Source organism: Equus caballus, chromosome 1, assembly GCF_041296265.1.
Source record: "Equus caballus isolate H_3958 breed thoroughbred chromosome 1, TB-T2T, whole genome shotgun sequence".
Taxonomy (NCBI): domain Eukaryota; kingdom Metazoa; phylum Chordata; class Mammalia; order Perissodactyla; family Equidae; genus Equus; species Equus caballus.
Genome location: NC_091684.1, coordinates 94,300,001 through 94,327,719, shown reverse-complemented (window position 1 = coordinate 94,327,719; position 27,719 = coordinate 94,300,001). Strand labels below are relative to the sequence as shown.

The following is a 27,719-nucleotide window of genomic DNA, read 5'->3' as shown; positions in this document are numbered from 1 at the left end:
AGAGAGGTCTATCCACATATCTCTTCCCCAGATCTCCTTGTGATCGACTTTCCAATCATATTCCTTCTAAGACCCTGGCCATCCAGCTAAGCCACTGGCCACAGCCCATGAATTGGTACAGATTTGTACCTCTGGCCACTTCTCCTTCCAAGCAAAACAAGCAACCAAGTGCACTGCTCAAAATTCTACCAGCTGGGAGGATGTTCCTTCTCCACTGTCCTCCAGGGGTGTCCCAGAAAGGGCTGTAGGGCTGCTGCTGTCCACTTCCAGGCGGTGCGTGCATACTGTGCAGAACCATCTGGAAACCGGGTCCCAGTCTTCTCTTCCTCAGTCAAGGGATTATGGGGAACTCCTCACGAGGCCACAGGCGCTGGGAAAGACAAGGCAATGCAGCAGGAGAGTTGACCATGGGCATTTTGACCACCTCATGTAACTTACTTGAGCCTTCAGAGCCTGCTCAAGCCCAGCCTTGAATATATCACTTCCATTTGATGAGGGAGCACTGCTGTGCATACCCAACTTTCTGTCTTGATGGCCCATGGTGTAGCCGCCTCTGACGCAGGAAGGGTTAATAACCACTGGAAAAGGCTTGCCAACAAACTGTGACCCGGAGGTGAGAAGGCCAGTTAGCCAATGACGGGTAAGACTTCCAGGCGGAGGCAACCTAAAACAGGCATCGGCTGCCCGGGGGCACAGATGGAGAAACGATATCGATATCGGGAGCAGGAGGGACCGTTGCCTAAGAGACCTTGCCTGCTCCAAGATAAAAATATACGAGCACAGCAATAACATGATAATATCAAAACAGAGGCCAAGAGAGGGCTCCTTGAGAAATCACTAAGAATTCTTGACATTTGCTAATTACTTCATCCAGGACACCTGTGTATGTTTAACAGCTGTAAGCTATGTATATATTGAAACGCTGGTTATAATAAACTCAGAGTGGCCATCAGCCCTCTCCGCATCTATCCTGATGTGTACATTGGATTGCGACACCAACATATGGTGACCCCAATGTGATCCAAGTTCGGCGGCATTATTCGTGAGTAACAATATGGGGGAATTTCAACTGCCTTTCGGCGGTCCGCCGTGAGAATGATGGGCCAACAATTGGCGACTCAGCAGAAATTATACTTTAAGACACTTCAGCGGCTGCTGAAGGCGATTTCAGTTTCGGTTTCTCCCGCCGAGTCACAGAGGATATTGCTGGCAATATCTCTAAGCAACCGTGACTTGGCATCGGGAAGCTCGAAAGGGGCACACTCCACAGTGCCCCGAAAAACCAAATTTGGGGAGCTCTCAATCAGCAGGCTAACTCTATGTGAATGATTTAGTGGCGGCCTTGTCAGGAAGTGCCGAAGTGGATCTCATGGCTTCAGAGACAGTGTCATAGATTGTGCTGATGAAACCTTTCTTGTTCCTACCAATGTATGGGGACCTTTACAATCAGGATATTTTGGGTTATTAATGGGATGCTCTAGTTCAGCTTTGAAGGGCTTAATCATCATTCCCAGGGTAATTGATGCTGACTATCAAGGTGAAATAAAAATCATGATCCGTTTATCTACTTATTATGTGATAGAAGCTTTTATGAGGATAGCTCAGTTGATATTAATACCTTACTTGTCCCCTGCTCACGCCTCGAGTTCAGTTTTGGTTTCTCCCGCCGAGTTACAGAGGATATTGCAATATCTACACATTGCCCCTGGTTCCCTGAGGATGGAACCTTGGACATTGAGTTGTGGGAAAGGGCTGGCAAGGCACTAAAGTCTCGCTTTGAGCATGGTCTTTTAAAGGATGTACATATCTTAACGACTTGGGGAACAGCACGTACTGCGCTGTTCCCTTCGTCGGATCTATCGGATGAGGAAAAATCAGCCTCTTCACCCAAGTGCCCTTCAGGCAAAGCTGAGGAGGCGCCGCCACTGCCTCCTCCGCCTTGCTCGCCACTAAGAGACTCTTTTAAGAAGGCCATTAGTAAGTCTCAGACAAATTTTGAACAAACGTCCTCAGACGATGACAATTTACCATTCCCCCCTCCTTTAGAGAGGTGTTTCACCTTCAAGAACCCTCCTGTCTTGCCTACTGCTCCTCCTTGTACTCCACCAGCCCCGTATGTTGATTCCAGGCAGTACAGTGTGGTTCATAATTGCCTTGGGGAAGGATTAAATCGTGGAGATCCTGATGTTTTTTCCTGTGCCTTCCCCGTGATGGTCAATCATGGGTGAATAGAACATGAATCCCTTCTTTTTGGGGTGTTTAAGGAGCTGAAAAAGAGCATTAGAGAGAATGGAGTGCAGTCACCTTTCACTGTCGGGATGATAGAAGCACTGGGAGCCAGTTATAGTATGCTACCCTGTGATTGGCTTTTGCTCGCAAAGACTCTTTTGTCGCATGCTGAATATACTCTTTTCAGGTCTGAGTATAACGAGATATCTGTATCCCGATCTATGGATAATCTATCTTTAAACCCCCCTCTCCCAATCAGTGCCGACATGTTACAGGGGGTCGGCCAATATGCGACGCCTCAAGCACAGGCTGAGGCAAATGGAATGTTGCATAGACAATGTTCAGAGGTGGCATTAGCAGCCCAGAAGGCAATTCCCCCTTCAGGGGCAGACAAAGCCACCAATTCCTTTGTGAATGTCCGACAAGGGCCAAACGAGCCATACATAGAATTTATTGACCGTCTCCATCAGGCAATTGAGAGACAAACAGCTCATCCTGAAGCGGCTCAAATTATGCTGTTGAAAATAGACTTTGAAAATGCTAATGCTGATTGCCAGTCTGCTATGTCTCACCTTAAAGGGCGAACTCACACCTTAGGGGATATGCTGGAGGAAGTAGGAACTCATAGTCATGTGGCCAAAGTAATGGCAGCAGCGTTTTCGCAGCTGCCCAAAGGTGCTTTCTGATAATGCCTGTTTTAAGTGCGGAAGACCTGGACACCGTGCAAAACAGTGCAAGTCCGGTCCAAAAGACATCCCTGGTGAAGGAGGGCCAGCCGATATTAAAAAGCCGCCTTCTAAACCATGGCCTCGGTGCTGAAGGGGATTCCACTGGGTGAATCAACATTGCTCTAAAATTAATGTAGATGGTAATCTAATCAACCATGACTTGGCGTCGGGAAACTCGAAACGGGGCACACTCCCCAGTGCCCCAAAAAACGAAGTTTGGGGAGCTCCGCTGCCAAGAGGGGGGCCAGTGACTTCGGCCACACTGGCGACAGTGCTTTATAGCCTTGCCCACTTGGCCTCCCCATTGGCCTAAAAAGCAAACCTCTGCATCTGTACAAGGTGTAGGAGGGCTTATGACGCATGAGGGAAGTGATCACGTACTCAAAGTCAGAGGACCTGAAAACAGAATTGCCTTAATTACACCCTACGTTCTTCCAACTCCATACTCCCTATGGGGGTGACAAATAAAAATGGCAAGCAATAGGATATATTGGAGTATATGAGGAAGCCATTTAGTATAAACCTAATTCGGCCTGACTTTGTTTTTCCAAAAGGGCCTGACTGTGGCCATTGAGCATGCATTGTATATCTGCTTAGACATTTTGAGATAAAGGTGCAACTTCCCTCCCCCTCCCAACGTTGGCATCTCCTTAAAGATTAAGCATCTTTCTTTAGGCTGGGAACTGATTGCAGCGCTCATCTGTGACCGCCCAGCTCGAGGCAACAGACTTGCCAGCCTGCGGGGTTCACTGAGACAGCAGACCTATCTGCCATTTCCATCAATGGCTGTGCCGACAGAGCAGCCTCCTGACTATTGTAAAAGGGACATTTCAATCATATGTGAAACATACTCTTTGAGGGTATATAACCACCCTGTATACCCCCACTTCTTTGGAGTGCTCTGTTCCTTTGTGGAAAGACTCTCCCGGGTTATAATCCTCAGATTTAAGCTCAGAATAAACTCACCCAAATTTTCATTTATAGATTGGTTATGGATTCTTTTCGTTGACAGGGGTGAGATTTGCCTTCTCAATGGAAACCATCTCTAAACGTTAAGCCTTTTTCCTAGGGGCCGCTGATGTTAACATTCCTCCCATACCTATTCAATGGAAAACTACCAAGCCTGTATGGATAGATCAGTGGCCCCTTCCAAAAGAAAAATTACAGGCTTTAAAGATGCTAGTACAGGAGCAACTAAAATTAGGCCATGTTGTACCCTCAAACACCCCAGTATTTGTGATAAAAAAGAAATCTGAAAAATGGAGATTATTCCAGGACTTAAGGGTAATTAATGCTGTCATGCAACCTATGGGGGCTTTACAGAAGGGATTGCCAAACCCTTCTTTAATACCTGAGAATTGGCAAATTGTTGTTATTGACATTAGAGACTGTTTCTTTTCTCTACCTTTGTGCGCCGCTGATAGGGAACAGCTCGCATTCACTGTCCCAGTTTATAACAATCAAGAGGTCCCCCAGAGATATCTGTGGAAGGTCTTGCCTCAGGGCATGAAAAACAGTCCTACTATATGCCAACAATCAGTAGGAGATGTGTTATTAACTTTTCGAAGCAAATACCCTACTATACAACTTTACCATTATATGGATGATATTTTATTAGCAGCGCCAACTAAAATTTTTTCATTAACAGCATACCAACAATTAATTGAATTGCTCAAAGGCAAAGGCCTGCTTATGGCTCAAGATAAGGTACAGTTTACCTCCCCCTGGAAATTTCTAGGATTGATGATTGATAGACACCTGGCAAAGCCATGCATTCCCTCTATTTCCATACCCAATACTTTAATATTAGTTACATTGCAACAGGTTTTAGGAAATATCAGTTGGATACGTCCTTTTCTTGGCATCCCGACACATTCTCTGAGTCACTTGTTTTCCTTGCTACATGGTGGCTCTTCTGCCTCTTCTACGCGCACTCTTATCCCTGAGGCAAAACAAGAACTAAGCCTAGTAAACAAGGCTCTAACCTCCCAATTTTTAAATTGCTTTGATCCAGAAATTCCCTTATGCCTTTATGTGATAAACACACCTAAGAGTCCTACTGTTATCATCTTTCAAAAAGTGGGCAAGGTTATAAAATGCTTGGAGTGGATATACTTGCCCCACACACCAGCTAAGCTACTCTATACATATTTTGATGGAATAGCAGAGGTTATTCAAAGGGGACGTTTGCGGTGTTTACAATCGCGAGGTGCTGACCCTCAGACCATTTTTTTTACCTTGCACATCTTCTCAATTTGATCATCTCCTCGGTTATCTCTTCCCAACCTATTCCTGAGGCCTTAACCATGTTCTTCGACGACTCCGGAAAAACCAGAAAAGCCGGTATAGCTTGGTTTGCTAATAGACTGGCAGACCAAAGTCTCTCACCGACATTCAACTACTCAAATTCCAGAATTGGCAGCTGTGCACCTTTCCTTCTGTTCGTTTGAATATTCTTACGGATTCTGCTTATGTAGCTAATGCTGTCCTGCTTTTGCCCTCCGTTTTAAACTTTCATCAAACCACACAAGATATTTTCACTCATTTTCTGAAAATCAAGCAATTATTGTCCCAGCGTACTCATTCCTGCTTTATTGCACACATACGCTCTCACCCTCCTCTTCCTGGTCCTTTATCTCAAGGGAATGCTATTGTTGATTCTGCTGTAGCCAATGTTTCACTTGACTGTCCTGTTTACAGCAGCACGTTCGTTTCACGCCTTACATCATTGCAATGCTCCAGCCCTGCCCTCGCGCTTTCACTTAACAAAACGACAGGCTGCACAAATCATTGCTGGTTGCCCAGCCTGTCAACAATCTTCCCTAGCCACCTCTCCCTTTGCTGCTATGGGGTTAACCTTCGTGGACTATACAGCAATGATCTCTGGCAAATGGACACAACAATATTTCCGCCTTTTGGATGTTTCAAGTATATTATCCCTTCTGTTGATACTCACTCTCGATTTCTTTTCGCATCAGCACATACAAAAAATAGCGCTAAACAAGTCATTCGTCATTGGCTTGCTATATTTGCTTTCATGGGGTCTCCTACATGCATTAAAACTGATAATGGTACCGAGTTCTCAGCGCAAATTTTCCGCCAATTTTGTGCAAATTGGAATATTATCCATAAAACTGGCATCCCCTATAATTCTACGGGACAAGCTATTACTGAGCGATGTCATAGAACGCTGAAGGCTGCTTTACAAAAAATGAAAGGGGGAAATGAGTATTATAAGAATGATCTGCAAGGTATTCTCAATCTCGCCTTATTTACTTTAAATTTTTTTAATCAACCAGAGGATGGCACATCAGCTGCAGAAAGATATATGGGTCAAACTCAGAACCATATGGCCCAACAAAGGCCACATTACACACATCTGTTTTGACACAATATCTTGGCAAAGTGTGGATTAAAACGTCCTTATACGGCTATCTGGGAGGGCCCTTTTATGGTTAAATGTGGGAAGAGAGGAGCTCTTTGTGTTTTGACAGATAAAGGCATTGAGTGCATTCCATCAAAATGCACACGGCCTGCTCTGGAATAACCAGAAAATGGACAAACGGATAAGTAAATCAGTTTTTTTCTTTTTCCTCTTTTCCTCTCTAATGCATGTTGAGGTGATTTCAGAGCATGAGAATCTCACATATTGGGCCTTTATTCCTAATCCTCCTCTCTCTACTCCGGTTACTTGGTGGCATGCCAATCCCCCTTTGTCCTCTAACGATTCTGATTGGACAGGAGGAACCGGGGTACCCCGACAACAACATACAGGCCTGCACCAAAAGGAAGAAGAACCTCTGGTGATGTATGCTAACAATTCACCTTTTTGTATGGTTTATTAAAACAAAAGCACAACATGTGTCGCCTTTCAGGAACAAATGTATTTGTATTACCAACCTAAGAAAGGACAACAGGCAGCCAATCTGACATACATCACTGCTATATCAACATCTTACGAAGACAAAAGTAATGTCATACAAGTTCCTTCCATCCCAATTTGCCATCCAAAAACTGATTGGCGTTACAAACGTTACTCAGTACAGTTGTCCCCTTGCCATACAGCATATCCAAGGCGGGGCAACATCTTTGGGGCCAACGTGCTGGATTAGGGACCTCATGGACATCTTTTGAGTGACAATCATACTTGGGCCTTCAATAGATCAAGTCAGAAACCTATAACATGGAGCGAACTCAGCCTATCTGCACCCCTTTTACAACTATCTCACAATGAGACAGCGTGCAGCCCCCTCACAAAGGAATATGGAGGATCGGGTTGCCTTTTATATCACGACAATTGTCCCATGGCAAGTATGGGAATGAAACTGGCAATTATTTACTAACACTGGTCAAAAATGTTTCTGATACCGTTAGGATTTGTACCACCCATCCTTGTGTTATTATGGGCAAACAGTGTCCCTGCTATCCAAGAATCTTCTGGTATGTATGTGGTTAATATTTCTCCCCCATATTGGTATTCTGATTGTTTAACACATTATAATGTAACCTCATTGAATGTGGCCTATGTAATGGTGTTAAAAGAAGAGCATATATTTGGTTACCTGTTTCTCTAAATCAGACATGGTCTGAAGAGCATGCTCTACATATCCTCCTTGAGTCCATGAGAAAATTATGCCCTAATCGGTTTTTGGCTACGCTAATTGCATTCATTGTGTCCACGGTGATTATCATGGCATCAGCCACTACAGCTACTACTGCCTTGGTTAACAGTGTTCAAACAGCCCATAAGGTGGAGTCCGTCTTGGTAAATGTCACTCAAGAATTACAGACACAGGTGGATATTGATAAAGGGCTAATGTCAGGATTGCAGGCATTAGAGGCAGCAGTAGAGTGGCTGGGAGAGCAGCAAAATGCATTATATATGCGTATGAAACTAAAATGTGACTGGCAATTTACCATGCAATGCGTTACCCCCCTACAGTATAATAGCTCACTGACATCTTGGCAAGAAATAAAAAAACATTTACAGGGGGCATTTAATACCTCCCTGGCCAATAACATCACTGGGCTACAAGCTCAGTTAGAGAGGCAGTTACAAGAAGTACCTAAGGTGTTCTCTCAAAAAATATTTCAAGACACTGAAAATGGGTTACACTGGCTAGAGCCCTCCAATTGGTTCTCGGGCCTCAATTTATGCATATTTGTTAATGCTGGTGTGATTTTGATATTATCCATGTTAACAGTTTATGTTTTACGTCTGCTGTGCTCCCTGAAAAAACAACAAAGGCAATAAGAGCAAGCATTGGTTATGATGGGCCTTCTGGCCTCAGCACGACATGATGCCTTCCTTGCTTTAAAAAACAAAAAAGGGGGAAATGCAGCCACCCCTGATGCAGGAAGGGTTAATAACCACTGGAAAAGGCTTGCCAACAAACTGTGACCCGGAGGTGAGGAGGCCAGTTAGCCAATGATGGGTAAGACCTCCAGGGGGAGGCAACCTAAGACAGGCATCGGCTGCCCGGGGGCACAGATGGAGAAACGATATCGATATCGGGAGCAGGAGGGACCGTTGCCTAAGAGACCTTGCCTGCTCCAAGATAAAAATATACGAGCACAGCAATAACATGATAATATCAAAACAGAGGCCAAGAGAGGGCTCCTTGAGAAATCACTAAGAATTCTTGGCATTCACTAATTACTTCATCCAGAACACCTGTGTATGTTTAACAGCTGTAAGCCATGTATATATTGAAACGCTGGTTATAATAAACTCAGAGTGGCCATCAGCCCTCTCCGCATCTATCCTGATGTGTATGTTGGATTGCGACACCGACACGTGGTTAAGTGTTCAGTCTCTACTGAGGCCCAGCAGCAGGTCAAAAGCTATTTCGCAAAAGAAGAGTAGTTGTATGAAGAGATTGTCAGGGCTTTGCCCCCAAATCCCATGGTCCTGAGTTGCAATGCGCCTACAGGCGCCTGCCAAAGGCTCCGAACAGTATCCTATCTCCCACTGACACCGCTTCCACTGGATCCTAGGGCCCTAGTGGCAGAGCAGCTTGCACAGCAGCCTGGGCCTGGCACAGAACTTTCTCCTGTTTTGGGCCCCACACAAAACCAGCAGCTTTGAGTCTCTCGGAAAATGGCCCAGAGCAGCACACCCGAATGAGGAACACGCTGCCTCCAAACTCCAAAGACGCCCACTAGGCATCCTGCCTCTCTCTGCAGGAGGCGCCAGGTGCAAAATCTAATCCTTCACCTTACAAGGGATTATTTTGACATCCTCCACACCACTGGACCTCTAGAAATTTCACTGAGATAGAAGCCACTGACTTTTGTTGAGTCATTTCCCACCCTCTGACACACAAAGGTCTGACTAGTAAGTCTAGAATAGTTAGTTGTTACTTCTTGCTCACTAAGTTCAATCAGCATAATGTCATCAGTATAATGGACCAGTGTGATGTCTTAAGTAAGGGAAAGGTGATCGAGATCCCTGAGAACTATGACACAGGGCTGGACAGTTGCTGTATCCTTGAGGTAGGACAGTAAAAGTGTACTGCTGGCCTTGCCAGCTGAAAGCAAACTGCTTCTGGTGGGCTTTACTAACAGGTGAGGAGAAAAAGCATTTGCCAGATCAGTAGGTACACACCAGGTACCTGGGGATGTGTTAATTTTCTAAAGCAATGAAATCACATCTGCTACAGCAGTTTCAATTGGAGTTACCACCTGCTCAAGGTTACAATACTCCACAGTCATCTCCCAGATCCACTTGTTTTCTGCACAGGTCAAAGAGGTGAGCTGAGTGGGGCATTGATCGGAATCACCAGCCCTGCATCATTTAAGGCCTTGACGGTGGCACTAATCTCTCCTCATTCTCTCCAGGAAGGCAGGATTGCTTTTAGTTTACTATTTTCCCAGGTAGAAGCAGATCTCATGGCTCACACTTGGCCTTTTCCACCATAACAGTCCCCACTCCACAGGTCAGGGAACCCACATGGGGATTCTGCCAGGTGCTGAGTATGTCTATGCCAATTATGCATTCCAGAACTGAGGAAACAACCACAGTGGTTCCAGACTCACTGGACCCACCGTGAAATGGACCTCAGCTAAAACTCCATTGATTATCTGACCTCCATAAGCACCACTCTAACTGCTGGACTGCAGTGGACGCTCTGGGTCTCCTGGAGTTAGTGTCAGATTAGTGCCAGTGTCAGTAGCATTAGCAAGGAAGACTCTTCAGGGTTTAGGGGTTTGACGTGCCCATCTTCATCAGGGTCTTCCCATATATTTCCAATCCAATTTTCAGGATCCCATTCCTTCTCAGTCAAAGCCCTCACTTTACCAGCAAAGTTGGGAAGGTTGGGAATTCCATTTGTATTGTAATTCAGCCATCTGCAGGATGAAATGCTCCGTTTGCTTTTCAACAGTCTCATCTCCGTGGCTGCAGGAGATAATAGTTCCCTTCAGGGCAGATATAGAAACATTTAGGTCATTAAGGTGGTGCTTGAGCTGGAAATTCTAATCCCTGAGATCATCCTTTCTTTGACTACTTTGTCCAGTGCAATCAGGAGCAACCAGACAATCTCATTATACTTATCAGTTTGACAAAAATATTTTAAGTCATCAAATACACAGTCATCCAGAGCCTTGCTTCTGATAAGTATTTGAGTGAACAGCCAACAGTGAGATTTTGTGTCTCTATTGCTATATCGCACCATGGATTACCCGTGCTCTCTCTACTACCAGAAACAGTCATTAATGCCTTTAAATTGTATCAGATTAGCGAACCAATTCATAAAACTCATTATTAAGATTCTATTCCTCTAGAACCATTCTAGGTACCAAAATTTGTATTAGTCCATGTTCTCTAGAGAAATAGAATACTAGGCTGTATATATACAATGAGGGATTTATTTTAATGAAGTGGCTCACACGACTGCAGGGCCTAGCCAGCCTGAAATTTGCAGGGCAGGCTGTCAGGCTGGAGATCCAGAGAGGAGCTAATGTTGCAGTCTTACATCCAAAGGCAGTCTGGAGGCAGAATGGCTTCTTCCTTGGGGACCTCAATCTTTTTCTCTTAAGGCCTTCCACTGATTAGGTGAAGCTCATCCACATTATGGAGGATCATCTGTTTTTTTTTTTGTTTTTTTTTTTAAAGATTTTATTTTTTCCTTTTTCTCCCCAAAGCCCCCCGGTACATAGTTGTATATTCTTTGTTGTGGGTTCTTCTAGTTGTGGTATGTGGGACGCTGCCTCAGCGTGGTTTGATGAGCAGTGCCATGTCCGCGCCCAGGATTCGAACCAACGAAACACTGGGCCGCCTGCAGCGGAGCGCGCGAACTTAACCACTCGGCCACGGGGCCAGCCCCGAGGATCATCTGTTTTACTCAAAGTTGACTGATTTAAAGGTTAATCACACCTGAAAATACCTTCACAGCAACATCTAGACTAGTGCTTGACCAACTATTGGGTTTTGTGGCCTCGCCAGGTTGCCATATAAAATTAATCATCGCACAAGCTAAAAGTTTTAGTAAATGATGCGAAGGAGGGAGGTCTTTCTTGAAACTTAAATCAGTTCCCTAGAAGACCGAGTGAAAGAAAGAAGACAAAAATAAAAACTAGGGATAGAGAGAAAGTACATGCAAACCTACAAAGAGGCAGAAGAAATAATCAGAAAAAAGATGAAAGTCTTAGAGGACAGACTGAAGAGACCAACCCTATACATCACAGGAGCTCCAGGAAAAGAAAAAGGAGTAGCTTGAGGAAGAGCAGTTAGTAAACAACTGAAGACACTCTCCTCCAGCTGAAGGAAGATGGATGGCGGCTGCAGACTGACAGCTTCTGCGAGCTCTAGGCAAGACTGATGAAACGCAACACACCTGGTAACACTCCTGAACCCAGGAAAGACCAAAAACGTTATAAGGTTTCATAGTGAAGGAATACGTTTCTTATAAAAGGAGTCAGATTACCACTATATTTCTCATCTAAAACCCTGGAAGCTGGAGCACACTGAAGCTGCACCCAGAGAAAACTGGGAGAAGCGGACTGAAATCCCACAATCCTAAAATCCGCAAAGATATTCATTTTATTTATCAGGATAAAAAATAAAGGAGAGAGAGCTGCAGATGGGCAGAGTTTGAGACTATATACTACTTGGCCCATCTCTAACCAAACCACCAATCAATCAGAAGAGAGACCTGAAATTAAGGGACGATGGAAAGAAAAGAAAACAGGAGAGCGGCAAGCCTTGCAAAATATAGTCCTATCTCTATACAAAGAATGACCAAGAACCTATTATTAAGCGCTAAAAATGGTTTCTTGAAATTGAAAAGAAGACACAGCACAGGAACACGTACTGACAGTGTGGAGACAGAATGCGTGTGGAGAAGCAGTACTGCCTGTGGTTAGGCCTAGGTTGGAACCCCGGATCTCTTTGCTATTTGCAGTGTGACTATAGGGAAAGTAATTAATCTCTCTAATTCTTTTTGTAAAACAAAGATACTAAGGGTACCAACATCACAGGGTTGTGGTGAGGGTTAGATGAGTGACTACCTGTGAAGGACCAGGATCAGTGCTGGGCACCCACAAACAGATCACTACAGCCACGACTACTGTTGTTACTGTTCTTATCATTGGCGGTGGTGGTAATGATAGAAACAAACAGCGAGCTCACTAAAGTGTGGACGCTTGCTGAATCTCTCCCTTAGAGAGCTGGTGTTTTTCAGCCGTCTGTATTATAATGGTAAACTGTACAAAATATAAAAAGTGTAATATACCTTTTGCACTCACTCACAAACCACCTTCTGTAACAGTGCACTGAGGTACAATTGTCACACATGCACACCCATGAAACCATCACTACAATAGGGTAAGTGAACATCTCCGTCACGGCTAAAATGTCGTCTTGCCCCTCGGTAATCTCCTTCTTGCTCCACTCCTGCCCTCAAGGTAACCACTGATAAACTTATGTCAATACGAATTGGTGTGAATTTTCTAGAATTTTCCATAAATGGAAGGATACAGCGTATCAGTTTGCTAGGGCTCCTACAACAAAATACCACAGGCTGTGTGTGGTTTAAACAGAAGTTCATCTTCACAGTTCTGGAGGCCGGAAGTCTAAGATCCACGTGTCGGCAGGTGTGGTTTCTTCTGAGGCCGCTCTCCTTGGCTTGCAGAGGGCTGCCTTCCTGCTATGTCCTCAGGTGGCCTCACTTTTTCTCTGTGCCCATGCACCCCTGATGTCCTGTGAGTGTCCTAATCTCCTTTCCGTATAAGAATACGAGCCAGATCAGATCGGATCAGGGCCTAACCAAAGGGCCTCGTTTTATCTTAATTGCCTCTCTAGAGGCCCTGTCTCCAAACACAGTCACTTTATGAGGTCCTGGAGGTTAGGACTTCAACATATGAATTTTGGGGGACACAATTCAGTCTATAATGTAGAGTATATACTTTTTTGATTAGCTTTTTTCACTCCACATAATCATTTCGAGATTCATCCATGTTTTTGAATGTATCATTAGTTTGCTATTTTTTATTGCTGAGTAGTATTCCATTCCAGGAGGAAAGACCTAGCCACTCACTTCCAAAAAACTGGCCACGAAAACCCTATGAATAGCAGCAGAGCATGGCCTGATATGGCACTGGAAGACAAGATGATGGTGCAAAACAGACCAGGCAGGGTTCTGCTCTGTTACACGTAGGGTCGCTAGGAGTCGGAATCAACTTAGCGACACTACAAGACAAGTATTCCATTATGAGGGCTTGCCACAATTTGTTCATCCACTCTCCTATTGATAGACACTAGGTTGTTTTCAGTTTTTGACTACAGCAAATGAAACTGATACACACAATCATATAAACTTTTCATGAAGACATATGCTTCAATTTCTCTTAGGTAAATACACAGGGTTGAGTCATGTAGTAGGTATATGCTTAATCTTATAAGAAAGCGTTAAACTGGGGCTGGCCCAGAGGTGTAGTGGGTAAGTTCGCGTCCTCCAGTTCAGCAGCCCGTGGTTCACCAGTTCAGATCCTGGGCACAGACCTACACACGGCTTATCAAGCCATGCTGTGGCAGGTGTTCCACATATAAAATAGAGGAAGATGGATACAGATGTTAGCTCAGGGCCAATCTTCCTCAGCAAAAAGAGGAGGATTGGTGGCAGACATTAACTCAGGGCTAATCTTCCTTGGGGGAAAAAAAAGTGTTAAACTCTCTTTCAGTAGTGGGTTTGGAATAATATCTTATTATAGTGTTAATCTGCATTATCTTAATTAATGATGTTGAGTGTCTTTTCACATATTTGTCACCCATATATTTTCTTTGTTGAAGTGGCTCATCAAATCTTTTGTTCAATTATTGTTGGGTTATTTGTCCTTTCATCAAATTATAGGAATTCTTTATATATTCTAAATACAAGTCCTTTGTCAGGTAAAGGTTTTGAATGTATTTTTCTCCCATTTTGTTGCTTACCTTTTCATTTTCATAAGCGTGCTTTGAAGAGCAATGTATTTTTTAATTTGATGAAGGCCAATTTGTTTTTTCTTTCATAGTTTGGGATTTTGTATCCTATTAAGAAAAACTTTGCCAAACCCAAAGAGACTAAAATTTTCTCCTAAGCTTTAACTCTCATATTTAGGCCTCTATTTTGAGTTAATTTTTGTATATGGTGTGAGGTAAGGGTCACATCTCCTCTTTTGGTATATAATTCATTTTTTGGTATATGAATATGCAATTGTCCAGAACCACTTTTGAAAGATTATCCTTTCCTTATTGACTTGCATCCTTGAAGTCAGATATTACCACCTGCTCTACCCTCCTACATGACCATAGAGAGCACTCAATGAGTTATGTGTAAACATGCTCTGAAAAGTGGAAAACTAATAGAAATCTCAGTCACCATCATTATTAGTTAGTTCTGAGTGTATCTTGATTCAGGGAGCTTATTCTCTCATCTGTGAAATAGGAATAACAATATCTGACTGGTCTACTTCAGAGGGATTTTATTAAGATTTATTCATTTTAAAATGTTTTGTAAATTGTAAATTGCTTTAGAAATGCAAGATATTGTCTTTATACCTGAAAAATCTCTGCCTTACATCATGAGGCCCATTCTCACTTTGCACAGTAGTACAGGGCTATAAACACAACTGTGCAAGCCAAAGCTGTGCAAAAGCTTCACAATCAATAGGACAAGTTAGCATTATTCCATAACCCTTAAAAGTTTTCGCTAAAACATTAGAAACCCTTTTACTGTTGGTTATAAATGTATAAAGAAGTGGAAAAATGGCAAGACTAATATTTATTTAGAGCACTGTAATTTAAAACATTAGAAACACTGAGAATTAGAGCACTTAATTTGTAAAGAAAACTTATCAAGAGTAATTTGGGGGCTGGCCCAGTGGCACAGTGGTTAAGTTTGCACGTTCTGCTTTTCGGTGACCTGGGGTTCACCAGTTCAGATCCCGGGTGCGGACATGGCACCGCTTGGCAAAAGCCATGCAGTGGTAGGCATCCCACATATAAAATAGAGGAAGATGGGCACAGATGTTAGCTCAGGGCCAGTCTTCATCAGCAAAAGAGGAGGATTAGCAGTAGTTAGCTCTGGGCTAATCTTCCTCAAAAAAAAAAAAGAGTACTTTGAACAATGTTTGCCTCTTTCTGATCGTATAACTCACAAGACAGTGAGCATCTTCTCTATGCCTATCATACTCCCTTCCAAGTTTGGATCAGTTTCCACCATGTTATCCTCTGCACTTAGGATGTTGTGGAACAGGTCCAAGAGTTCCTTTAATGTGAAGTTTTTTGCTAGCATCACTTCCTGTAGGACACCTTTATCCTTTCTGTCACAAACACTTCCCTCATCTATGTCGATAAATTCCCCTTCAGCAAGTTCTTCTGGCTTCATTTCTGGAATCTCTTGAATGGTGGCAGTGTTAGCCTTTTCCTGGTCAGGTAGTTCTTTTATAACTCTATTTACACTCTACTAGCATTTCACTCCCAGCATTATCACTTTTCCTTTCTTTTCTGCAATTTCATCTTTGTTGGCCAATCCCTTCTTCTGATTATCCATTTTGTTATGTGTGTTTATCACTGAAAGATAAGCAGCAGCACAACTACATGCTTTGCTGTCTGTGTGTGTAACAGGCAGAGAGTGACCACCTGCAGACATACGTGAAAAGAGGTGACATGATTACTCACTGATCTGAAGCACGTCTGTTATTTACATAGCGATGTAGGAACTGAAGAGCTGGAAGTGAAGTTCGTACCTTATGCAATTATTCAGTTAATATATCATGATTATGGAATCTGAATTGTGTTGTTGAAGGACTGGTGTTATGTAACTAAACCCTGTGCATCTTGGGGCCATGAAGGATTGCCTGTACTTGCAGCGTCCTGAGACGTGTGAATTCCCCCATTCAGTGTTTTCAGCATTTGAAGAGGAGGGAAAATAATTATTTCTCTGGCTTTCTTGACGTGATTCTTTAGGAACCTTCTATATTCATTCAAGAAATGTGTATTGAAGAAATCAAAGAAACTTTCTGTTATTGTCAATCAAGTAGGCTTATTTTAGATTAAATTAGAATGTGGTATGAGGTAGATAAATTAGTTGACTTTAAAACAGCACTTGGTTGAATAATAGTTGATTTCTTTTAAGAGAAAAACAAAAAGTTTTACATGATTTTCCTTAACCATTTAACATTACCTTTTCACATCTTTGCATATCTTTAGTTGTCAGTCTTCTTATCCCAGAATAAAAAGTTCAAGCCAGATCAAATGTTAAACGTACCCCATATCCCAAAGCGAGTTTCTTACAATCTGGAGAGGTGCATTTTAAAGGCCTGTTTGCACTCAGTCTCCCTAAGGGCTCACCGCACACGTACGGACAGGAATTACATAATTGAGACCTTTGACCTCTTGGAGGTGCACCAAATTGTTGGTGTTCTCTCTTAAAATATCTAATAGTGGTTCATTACCCTGACTTCAGGATAGCCATCAATGCAGCTCCATACACTCCGCCCACAGAAGACAGTAGGATAAGTTATTCTCGCTATCACGGGAAGGTACTCATCACTTCTATAGTCATAAAGTTATTTTAGATCTGAATGAACCAACTAAACACAAAGGTATTTAGCCAATGATGCAGTCACTGTGTTCTGCTCTGACTTTTATGATAACCCAAAAAAGTCTAGCGAGGGAAACAGATAATTAAAATACAGTTTGGTAAGTGAGGGAGGGGAGTGATAAGATGGTATGGAATCATCAGAGAAATGCCAAAGCTAGCTTTGAGAGAACAAAGAAAGTCCGACCGAGCTGTCTCTGAAAGACAGCAGGAACTGCCTCAGCAAAGAAGGGAGGAGGGATGGGTCTTGTAAGAACCACAGGTTCAAGGGCCTGGAGACGAGAGAAAGAGAATGATGAATTCCAGAAACCGGAAGTTCCGTGGGAGAGCTGAGGCTGGAGAGGTGAAACCTATGCCATGCTAAAGAACTTACCACAACACTCACAGAAAGCCAAGAAGAGCTTTAAAAGCAGAGTAACGCGCTCTGACTTCATTTGAGGAACGTCCTCTCAGTAGGTGCTGTGAGCAGACAGGAATGGAGGCAGCGAAGAGGACAGAGACCAGCTGAGAGATGAAACTGGCTCAATCTCAGTCAGCAGCAGGGGAACTGAGAGACGGGGGAAGATTCTAGAGGTACTAAGGAAGTAGAATCAAAGGACTTTGTGGCCATTTTTGGATATTGCAGGTGACTCAAAGTTTTCTGCTTGGACAACTGAGTGGAAGGTCAAGTGGGAGGAAAAATAACGGTAATTAAACTTGGAAAAAATTGGCTTTGAAAGGAGCGAGGCATAGAATGAGATTTCCTGCCTAAAATGAAGATGGTGTTGTGTTTTGTTTCTGCTCTTCAGACGGCCTGGGACAGATAAATCCTGTGATAACTGGGGCAGGGTAGGGGGGACATGGCACTGACATCACCCAGCATAGCAAGGTGTAGGGACCTCTGGAGATAAGCAAAGGGCAACCTCCTGTTGGAGGGAAGATCAACAGCTTGACTGTCCAGGACACAGGATATAAATAGCCCAAATTGTGCCTGTGTTTCTAAGCAAAATAGCCAGAGAAGGCGGTCAGCGCATGGGGTACCAAAAGTGACAGCTATCTCAGACTACCAGACTTTCTGTGTAAATGGTTCATGAGAAGCAGCAACGCATACGGAGGCTGGAGGACCGCTGTAAATAACCCCGGGACAGCGGCTGGAAGATGGACCTGGAACGGAAGCCTTGACTTTCACCACATTCTCCATGTCCAAGAATGCACCCAGGCCACCTGCTGCCAGCTCCCAGAGCGCCTCATCACGGTCACAGGTCAAAATGCTTTAATTCCAAAAGCCATACAACCCACTTTTTATCTTTTCCCAAATGTAAACAGGAAATAATCAAAACCATTTTTAGCTTACATGGAAGAACATCTCGGTATCTGTTTTTGTCTCTGTTGCGTGGTTCAGACCCAGAGTTGAACTCACCAGGTAGGTTCTTAAATTCTAAAGCCTTTAAAAGGTAAGAAATATAAGTCATGTACTTACTATAACAAAAGACAAAGAAAAAGAAAAAACCCTGCCTTTGGTTAGTGTTCATGATCCTTAAACCCCTTTATGTCATGACTTGATGTTAAGTAAGCTGTGTAAATGGAGAAGTCAGAGCCGCATTTAGAAAGTACTCTATGAAATAGCTCAAATTTGAGATGTCAGTCAACATGCTGCTTGATAAGGAAATGTTAAATTCTCTGGAGATACTTTTTCCCTTGAACTTCAATATTTTTCCTTTTTCATAAAAAAAGCCAATACTGAATATTTACTTCTTAGGATCTATCCCTAAATCTATCATTTTATAAAGAAAAATAATAAATAATAGCAACAAAAATATATAAACAAAAAATATAAACAGTCTAACAATTTACTTCTTGCCCCATGAAGAAATTATAGCTAGGATACCAATTAAAGAATTCTTCCTTTCAAACAAATTTCTTTAAGGTCTGGCCTGTGGCTGAGTGGTTAAAGTTCTGTGCACTCTGCTTTAGCAGCCCAGGTTCATGGGTTCAGATCCCAGGTGCAGACCTACTCCACTCATCAGCTATGCTATGGAGGCATCTCACATACAAAGTAGAGGAAGACTGGCACAGATGTTAGCTCAGGGCTAATCTTCCTCAAGCAAAAAAAGAGGAGGATTGGCAACAAATGTTAGCTCAGGGCAAATCTTCCTCTCCAAAAAAAAAAAAAGAAAGAAAGAAAGAAGGAAAAGAAAAATTTATTTACCAAGTGTGAATTCAACAAACATTTAGTATGTACTCGGCACTGTTCCAGACATTGGAATACAGAGATGAGTCTGAAAATGGCCTCATCCTGAAGGAGTTAAGGGAGCAGGGAGAGAGGCAGACATGGTCAACATACAGAGATACTGGTGTAAATGACAGCACTATACTGTACCTAAAGGGATGGGAAGGAGAGCCCCTAGAAAGGAGGCAACACCTGAACTGGGCCCTCCTGAGTCAAAAGAAGTTTTGAAACACCAAAGTCTGTGTGTGGAAGGAAAGAAGAGCGAAGGTGGCTGGGTATCACTCCAGGTAGGAGGACAGGAATAAAGGCGCGGGGCATACATGTCCTCCTAGGGGCCTGGTCAATAATGTGGTAACGAGGACACAGAGAACATGATCTAGACCAAAGGGAAACTAAAGCTACCTAGGAAGGCCTTGTTTCACATACAAAGAAAGTGAGATGCCCCCAGTCCTACTCTTCTAGAAAATGTGTGCATAAAGCCACGAGTCACCTCTTTTTGAAAGCTCTTCAGTAACTCTTGGGCAGCCAGCTTGGCGCCACCAGTCTTTAAATAGATGTTGGCAACTACTGCCACGTGGAATGAGAAGTCAGTGAAGGTTTAAGCAGTAGGATAATATGATCAGGTTTTTACCTTTTGAATCTCTCTGCAAACCAATTCTAAAATTAACCTGGAAAAAACATCTGTAGGAAGAACCAGAATAACTTTGTAAAAGAAGAGTAATGAGGGGACACTAGTCTTACACGATGGTAAAAGATAATATAAACCCGCATTAATTAAGAATTTTGTACCAGAACATGAATAAACAAATCACTGGGAAAAGTCCAAGAATAAATTAACACACATGCATGCTTCAGAATATGATTCAGTGGCATTTGACATCACTGGAGTTTGAAGAGGATCTTAGAACAATTGGACAGCTATATAATGCGGGGTCCTACCAAATACCTTATAACAAATTAACTTCTAGCTGGACCAAAGATTTACAGATTAAAAAGTCATGAAAGTATTATTAAAAACACATGAAATAATTATTATGATCCTTGAATGAATGGGGCATTCCAAAAGGAGACACAAAACCCTCAAGCCCCAAAAGAAAAGATTACCATATTTGATCACTAAAAATTAGTTATTTCTTCTTAGTAAACATGTGTGTGCACAAAGTGAAAAAAGTCACCATATATTACACACATCAAAGGGGTACTTTCTTCATTATATAAAGAGTTATTAATTGATAAGAAAAAGAATAAACAGAAAATGGAGCAAAGACTTGGAACTAGCAGTTCACTGAAAACAAATACAAAAGGCTTAAAAACATAAGGAAGGCTATTTCTTTGTTCTCAAAGAAAGAAAAGCCAATTAGATCACCAACAAGAAGTCACTTGTCACTTAAGAGATGAGGAAAGATCCAAAAATTTGATAGCACAAAACACTGGTTGTCTGCCCAGGAATTTGTCCTAAAGAAGACTGGCACGTGCACACAGGCCTGTGAAGAGGGGTACCCTTCTTGCTGTTGACGATAGCAAAGCCTAGAACACTGGAGATGCCCGTCAGAGGTGGCCACTTAAGGGAGGAAAGGCCTTTGTGCAGGTGAGTAACTGCCATGCCGTACTTAAGTGAGTGGATAGAGTTCCATGTCCTGATAATATATTTGGAAATTACTTTTTATGTGGAAAAACATTTTTTAAAGCAAAGAAAGGGCAGAATAGTGAGTAAAGTACTGCCAACAATTTTTCTGGAAGTTTACATGACAAACTTAATAGTGGAAAGGGGGCCTAGGAAGTCAAGGGAGAAAAAGAGAGACTTACTCCATTTTATAACCTTTTATGTTACTTGACTTTTTTACTATATACACACACCTATTACTTTAAAAACAAATTTAATATTTAAAAACAAAAACAATGTATTCAATCTAAAAAAAAATAAAAGAAACCCTCTGGTAATAATGTGGGAACAGAAATCACATACAGACTTTTGTTAAGACCAAAATGTTTACCATGAATTCCTGGGTGATTTCATTGTCTGCTCTTTTCTCCTCGAGCATTTTAAAAGTTTCCTTGATGGTTGATTGCTCATCAAAACTGGACACTAATGGTCGAACCTGAGCCAACTCAGCTAGCTCCATCTCAGAAACAATTTTTACACCTAAGAAAGAGAAAAATTCATCTGTAAGTTACTTGTATACATGAAGGGAGGATTTACTTTTGTTGTTGCATTCTCTTAAGTAAAGGCAGAGCCATCTAAGGATTAACGGAACTTTATTTTTCTAGAGGTGGAGTCTTATTTTGGAAAAAAAGTGTCCCTGTTTTGGAAAAATCATGACTATGTACGTTGAAATTACACAAAACCCACTATTCTTGAGAAAACTGCCAAGTGCTATAAATATAAGGGAAGCAGGAGACTGAGAAGCCTTGTTTATAATGTGAACTGGGTACAGGTACTGAACTGTGACACGGCGAGCGTGCACAAGACTCGGGCAGGAAAAGCCAGAACTGCCACCCTCCCTGGGACAGGTGTCTGTAAGTCCCTGCAGTCTGAGATGAGAGCATGTGGAGAGTCGAACACACTTAGTCTAAAACAGATCAAGCACTCACCCACACTCATACACACACACATATGCACTCATACACACACACACACTCATACACACACACTCATACACACATGCACTCATACACACACTCATACACACACACATACGCACTCATACACACACGCACTCATACACACACATGCACTCACACACACACACACACTCACCACTCACACACACTCATACACACACGCACTCATACACACACAGGCACTCATACACACACACATGCACTCATACACATCACACACACACTTCAAGGACTGAGAGGATCTATATGCTGTAATTAATAAGATTTAAAAATAGATATATACAATGCATATATTGACACATATAAAATAATATAAAACAATATAAAGTTATACACTTATAACCAATAATAACAGAAGACAATACATTCTATTTAATAGCACACATGGAATTTTTTTTTTAAAATGATGATATTTTAGGTGTTGTTGACAGTCTAGATTCCAAATATGTGAAATTTTACAGATCATGTCCACTGGCCAAAATGTAACAAATCTAGAAGTCATTATTAAAAGAATATTTTAAAAATTTCAGACTTTCGAGATGAAATGCTGGAGTGAAACCAGTTCTCAAAAATCTCTTTCCAAAGCCAAATAATATCAACAAAAATTGAGTTAATACCAGCAAAGACACGCGAGAAGCAATCAGGCAAAAGAACAGGCACAACAAAGAGATGGAAGTTCCCAAGACTCTGCATGACCCTGGGAAACTCATCTTGTCTTGGAACCCTACTATACCCAAAAGCTCTCTGTAGGGGTGGGACAGAGGGACTACTGGTTGGGAGAGACAGTCACAGAAATCCTACCATTTCTCACAAATATCTCCAACCTTCATATGAGAGGAAGTCTAGGAAGCCAGAAGAGGACATGAACTACCCACAAGAGTAGAAGCCATTTCGATCACTTCTGATCCCCAGTAGGAAAACCCTTAGAACTTTTCCACTGTGTTCCACTCTTGCTGAACAAAACACTGAGAGAAGGCAGAGATGAAAGGAAAGGAAAGTTAGAACGACTGTAATGGACACTGATGTTGACTCCCCATCATGGATTCTACCCTCATGGGTAGTTAAAGCCATTTGTGATTATTCTACAGCAATTCCCCAGCCAGTGAATAATTCAGCAATAGTTGGTGATTTGGGCCAATGGGAAGCAAGGAGAAGTTTACCAGGGCTCATGGGAAAGAGAAGCAAGCCTCTCTCTCACCTCCACCCCTGCCCTGACATAAACCCAGAAGCATAAGGCCCCGGTTATCAGAATCAGCCCTACTGTGACCCTAAAAGGAATGAGCTGAGTATAGCAAATATGAAAAAACATGAAGAACCTAGGTTCCTGATGACATCACTGAGCAACTGATCACAGTGAACCTGGAGTACTTCTGCCTCTGGACTTCCATACGGGAGAAAATAGATTTCTTTCCTGTTAACATCATTTTGAATTTGGTTTCTTTTTATTGCGGCCTGGTCCAAGAATTCCAGCAAGGTGTATAGGGCAGCCTTCGGCTACAGATAACAGCAATCATTACAGAAAGGGAATTTTACAGAAATCCAGTTTACAGAAAAGGATTTTATCTAGCTGTTTGGTGCTGACAACATCACTGGGAAAGTTTGAAGAGCAGGTGCTTCCCCCACTATGATCCCAAAATAACACAGCAGAATGGTCTGCCAAGAAAAGTGCTACCTTTGCTGCAATGAGGAATCTGAGGGAGCTAGACACCACTGCCCTAACCAGTGGTTCCTGGATGACATCACTTTAGCAATCATGGAGGAATCAGAAAGTCACCAGAACTGTTGGCTGGACTAACGAACCACCTTAGCTATAATGAGGCACCAGGAACGCCATGCCTGTGACAGTGTGTACCAGCAACATGGATGCTTCTCTACACACTTAAGTCTCAGCTAAGGGCATGTGATTGGCCTAACCCACTCTAGCTACAAGGATGTCCAGGAAATATAATTTTTATTTTTCCCGCCTGGGCCATACAGGCAGGCACACTAGGAGGAGGATGTGATTGACTTTGAGTAAGATGATCTGTAATATCTGCCACACAAACACCCCCTTGGGCTTTCTGCTCCTTTCCCCCAACGATTCAGCACACTTGTCATTGTCCCCAGGCAAATCCAGCCCTCAAAGTGTAGTTTATAAAGGAAGAGAACTAGACTCAAATCAAATGGAATAAGAGTCAAGAAGAATTCACTCACATTCAGTTAAAAAGATCCAAGAGACGCAGAGCTATCCATGTTAGTTGACAAGATGGAAATAAAACATGAGATGCAGAAAAAGAAGAATAATGAAATATAATACGTAAAACATTTTTAATACACTATGAGTCAAACATAACCTAAATTGTAGCTCCATCATCTGTAGGAAGAAGTAATAAGAATATGAATTATTTTCAATAATAAAAATATCTCAAAAAGTGAGATAAAACAACAGAATGAGGTGAAAAATAAGTTTATAGGCCTAAGAAAATAAGGCCAAAAGTACATGATTATAGAGCTAATAATTAAATCAAACACTGCAAGAAACAAAGCAGACAGTTGAAAACGAACTGGTTCTTGGATAAAGACATGGATACATACATCAATGAGGAGAAGAAGAGGTTAAAAAACAAAAGCTAATGCACAGAAGGACCGCATCAGAAGCTCAGGAGAGAAACTGGAGACAAGGGGAGGAACTGAAGAACTCCGCCCTCGTGGTGCAAGCTTGCAGAGGGGAGCAGCAGCTTCTGCAGGAAAGGTATGAAGCCCGCCCGGCTCCTTTCTCCCTCTCTCCCCTAAGGATTAAAAGCATAGGAAGTTGGGAAAAGGGCAGCAAACTCTAATCCCCTCAAGACACAGGATAAGACCCACTAACACTGGAGATAGCGAGAGGAGGAAAGCATCCTGGGGTCAGACCATAACACATCCCCCACCCCTGAAGAAAGGGCAGGATAACTGAGACCCAGGGACACAGCATCTGCCTGAGACTCAGGGCGAACAAGGACAACAGAGGATGCCATTCCCACCCCCAACCACGTTAGCAAGCAGCCAAATTACAAATGAGAGCACTCCACTGCTGGGGAATGGACAAGATCACAGAGAGGAACCTTCTCTGAGGTGCAGGCACAATGGGGGGAGCTAGTGCAGGGGGAAGGGCAGACACCGAGGTCAACCCTCGGCACGCCCTTTTCCACTCCAAGCACAAGGTAACAACATAGGCACGTGAAGCTGGCAGTGCACTGAGAGCAACCACAGCAACACCAAAACCCAAACCGTCCAATCCTCACAAACCGACTCAGCTCCTCACGCTGAAGCTCCCAAAGGAAGAGGCACGTCCATCCCTATCCACCTCAGTCTCCAGAACATGAGATCTGCAGGCTGCAACCAAAAAACTATACAGTGACAGAGACGGAAGACAAAGGAAAAATAAAACAAAACTGTCAAGAGACAAAGCAATCAACAGAAGTAGACAGAGATATGACATAAATGTTAAAACTCTCAGACAATGAATTTAAAATAACTAAAAGCGATGCTGAAAGTTTAGTGGAAATAGTAGACAACATGCATGAACAAATAGGGGATTTCACCAGAGAGATGGAAAGCATAAGAATCAAGCAGAAATGCTAAAAACGAAAAATACTGTAATGGAAATAATGCCATCAATGGGCTCAATAGGCTTGATGTAGGCAAGAACAGAATCAGAAAACTTAAAAATAGGTCACTAGGCATTACTCAAACTGAAAGAGAGAAAAGAGTGGGGGTAGGAGTGGGAGGGACACAGAAGAGACCATCCCAAAGCTACTTACCGGCCAGTATCAAACAGACCACATCATTCCTGTAAGTGGAATCCCGAGACAGAAGAGAGAGACAGAACTGGGCAGAAGAGATGTTTGAAATGATAATGGCTGGGAATTTTCCAAAATGAATGAAAGGCACCAAGCCGCCTCAGAGCCAAAAGCTCATCATAGACAACACAAGACAGAAGACGACCCAGAATCCTATAACCAACAAAAACATCTTTCCAAAAAATGGAGAAATAAACATTTCTACAGACAAACAAATACTGAGAGAGCTCATTAGCAGCAAACTTGCACTACAAGAAATGTTCAAGGAAGATCTTCAGGCAGAACAAATATATTCCATAAATGTAGTTAAATATAAAAGTCTCTTTTTTATTAATTTCACTTCTCTGGAGAATAACTGGCTACCTAAAACAAAAATAATGAATACGCATTTCATGCTTATTATGTAAAATTAAAATGTTGGCAATAATTTCACAAAAGATGGTCAGGAGAAATTAGGAAGACACTATAAGGTCCTCACACCACATGTGAAGTGATATAATGTTATTTGCAGATAGAAAAGACATACTGTAAGAAATTAAAGATGCATATTGTAAATCCTAGGATAACCAAGAAAACGCTTGTTTGGTTTTTCATTTTCTTTCTTTCCTTGTTGTTTTTGGTGAGGAAGATTGGCCATGAGCTAATATCTATTGCCATTCTTCCTCTTTTTGCTTGAGAAGACTGGCCCTGGGCTAACATCTGTGCCAATCTTCCTCTGTTTCATATGTGGGATGCCGCCACAGCATGGCTTGATGAGCAGTGTGTAGGTCCATGCCTGGGATCCGAACTGGCGAACCCCAGGCTGCTGAAGTGGAGCATGCAAACTTAACCACTATGCCACTGGGCCTGCCCTAAGAAAATATTTTTAAAAGAGATATAGGAGGTCGGCCCAGTGGCGTAGTAGTTAAATTCATGCCTTCCGCTTCAGAGGCCCAGGGTTCACATGTTCGGATCCCAGGCACAGAGCTAGCACCCCTCATCAAGCCATGCTGTGGCAGTGTCCCATATAAAATAGAGGAAGACTGGCACAGACGTTAGTTCAGTGATGATATTCCTCAAGCAAAAAGAGGAAGATTGGCAATAGATGCTCACTCAGGGCCAATCTTCTTCATCAGAAAAAAAAGAGGTATAAATAATAAGCCAATTGGGAACATAAAATGGAATCACAAAATAATCCAAGAGAAGGCAGAAAAATGGGGAAAATGATAAAGAATAGAAGGAATAAATAGAAAACAATTAGCAAGATGGTCGAGTTCAATCTAAGATGGTAGATATAAATGCAAACAGTCTACATACACCAATTAAAGGACAGAGATTGGGAGACTGGGTGAAAAAGCAAGGCCCAACTATAAAATGCCCTCGAGAAACCACTTTACATACAAAACACTGGCAAGTTAAAAGTAAAAGAATAGAAAAATACATACCATGGGAACACTCATCAAAAGAAAGTGGAGTGGCTACAGTAACATCTGAGAACATCTCGACAACAAAGTAGCCTTCAGACCGAGAACGCTACCAAGGACAGAAAGGTCATTAGCAGGCGAGGGAAGGATGAATAAGCAGGGCAAGAGGGATTCTAGGGCAGCGAAACTATTCTGCTTGACACTATGATGGTGGATACATGTCATTACACAACATTTTGTCCAAACCCACAGCATGTACAACACCAACATGAGCCCTCATGTAAACCATGGGCTCCGAGTGAAGACGTGTCACGCAGGCCCACCAAGTGTCACAAATATACCCCTCCAGTGGGGGATGCTGGCAGTGGGGGAGGCCGTGCATGTGTGGGGCAGGGGGCACATGGGAAATCTCAGTACCTTCCACTCAGTTTTGCTGTGAACATAAAACTGCTCTAAAAAATAAAATCTATTTTTACAAAAGATCATTACTAATGAAACAGGGATCAATTCACAGAGAAGACATAACAATGCTAAGTGTGTATGCTCCTAAAAGAATTTTGAAATAACATGAAGTAAAAACTGATAGCGCTGAAGGGAGAAACAGAAAAATTCACAATTATAATTGAAGA

General features: G+C 42.4%; 1 protein-coding gene across 37 annotated transcripts in view; it reads right to left on the bottom strand.

The window, feature by feature from the left end:
- Positions 1–27,719, bottom strand: part of PTPN20 (protein tyrosine phosphatase non-receptor type 20) — a 112,931-nt gene that overhangs the window by 19,219 nt on the left and 65,993 nt on the right. For 27 of the 37 annotated variants that reach the window (XM_070265323.1, XM_070265395.1, XM_070265316.1 and 24 more), the window contains 2 exons: positions 21,242–21,390; positions 18,372–18,462 (listed from right to left, as the gene is read on the bottom strand). In XM_070265323.1, coding sequence (XP_070121424.1) covers positions 18,372–18,462; positions 21,242–21,390 — 240 coding nt within the window. Of the gene's footprint in view, positions 1–10,257; positions 10,377–18,371; positions 18,463–21,241; positions 21,391–27,719 lie in introns of all 37 variants that reach the window. The other 10 variants (XM_070265449.1, XM_070265437.1, XM_070265488.1 and 7 more) reach the window with 2 other exon arrangements.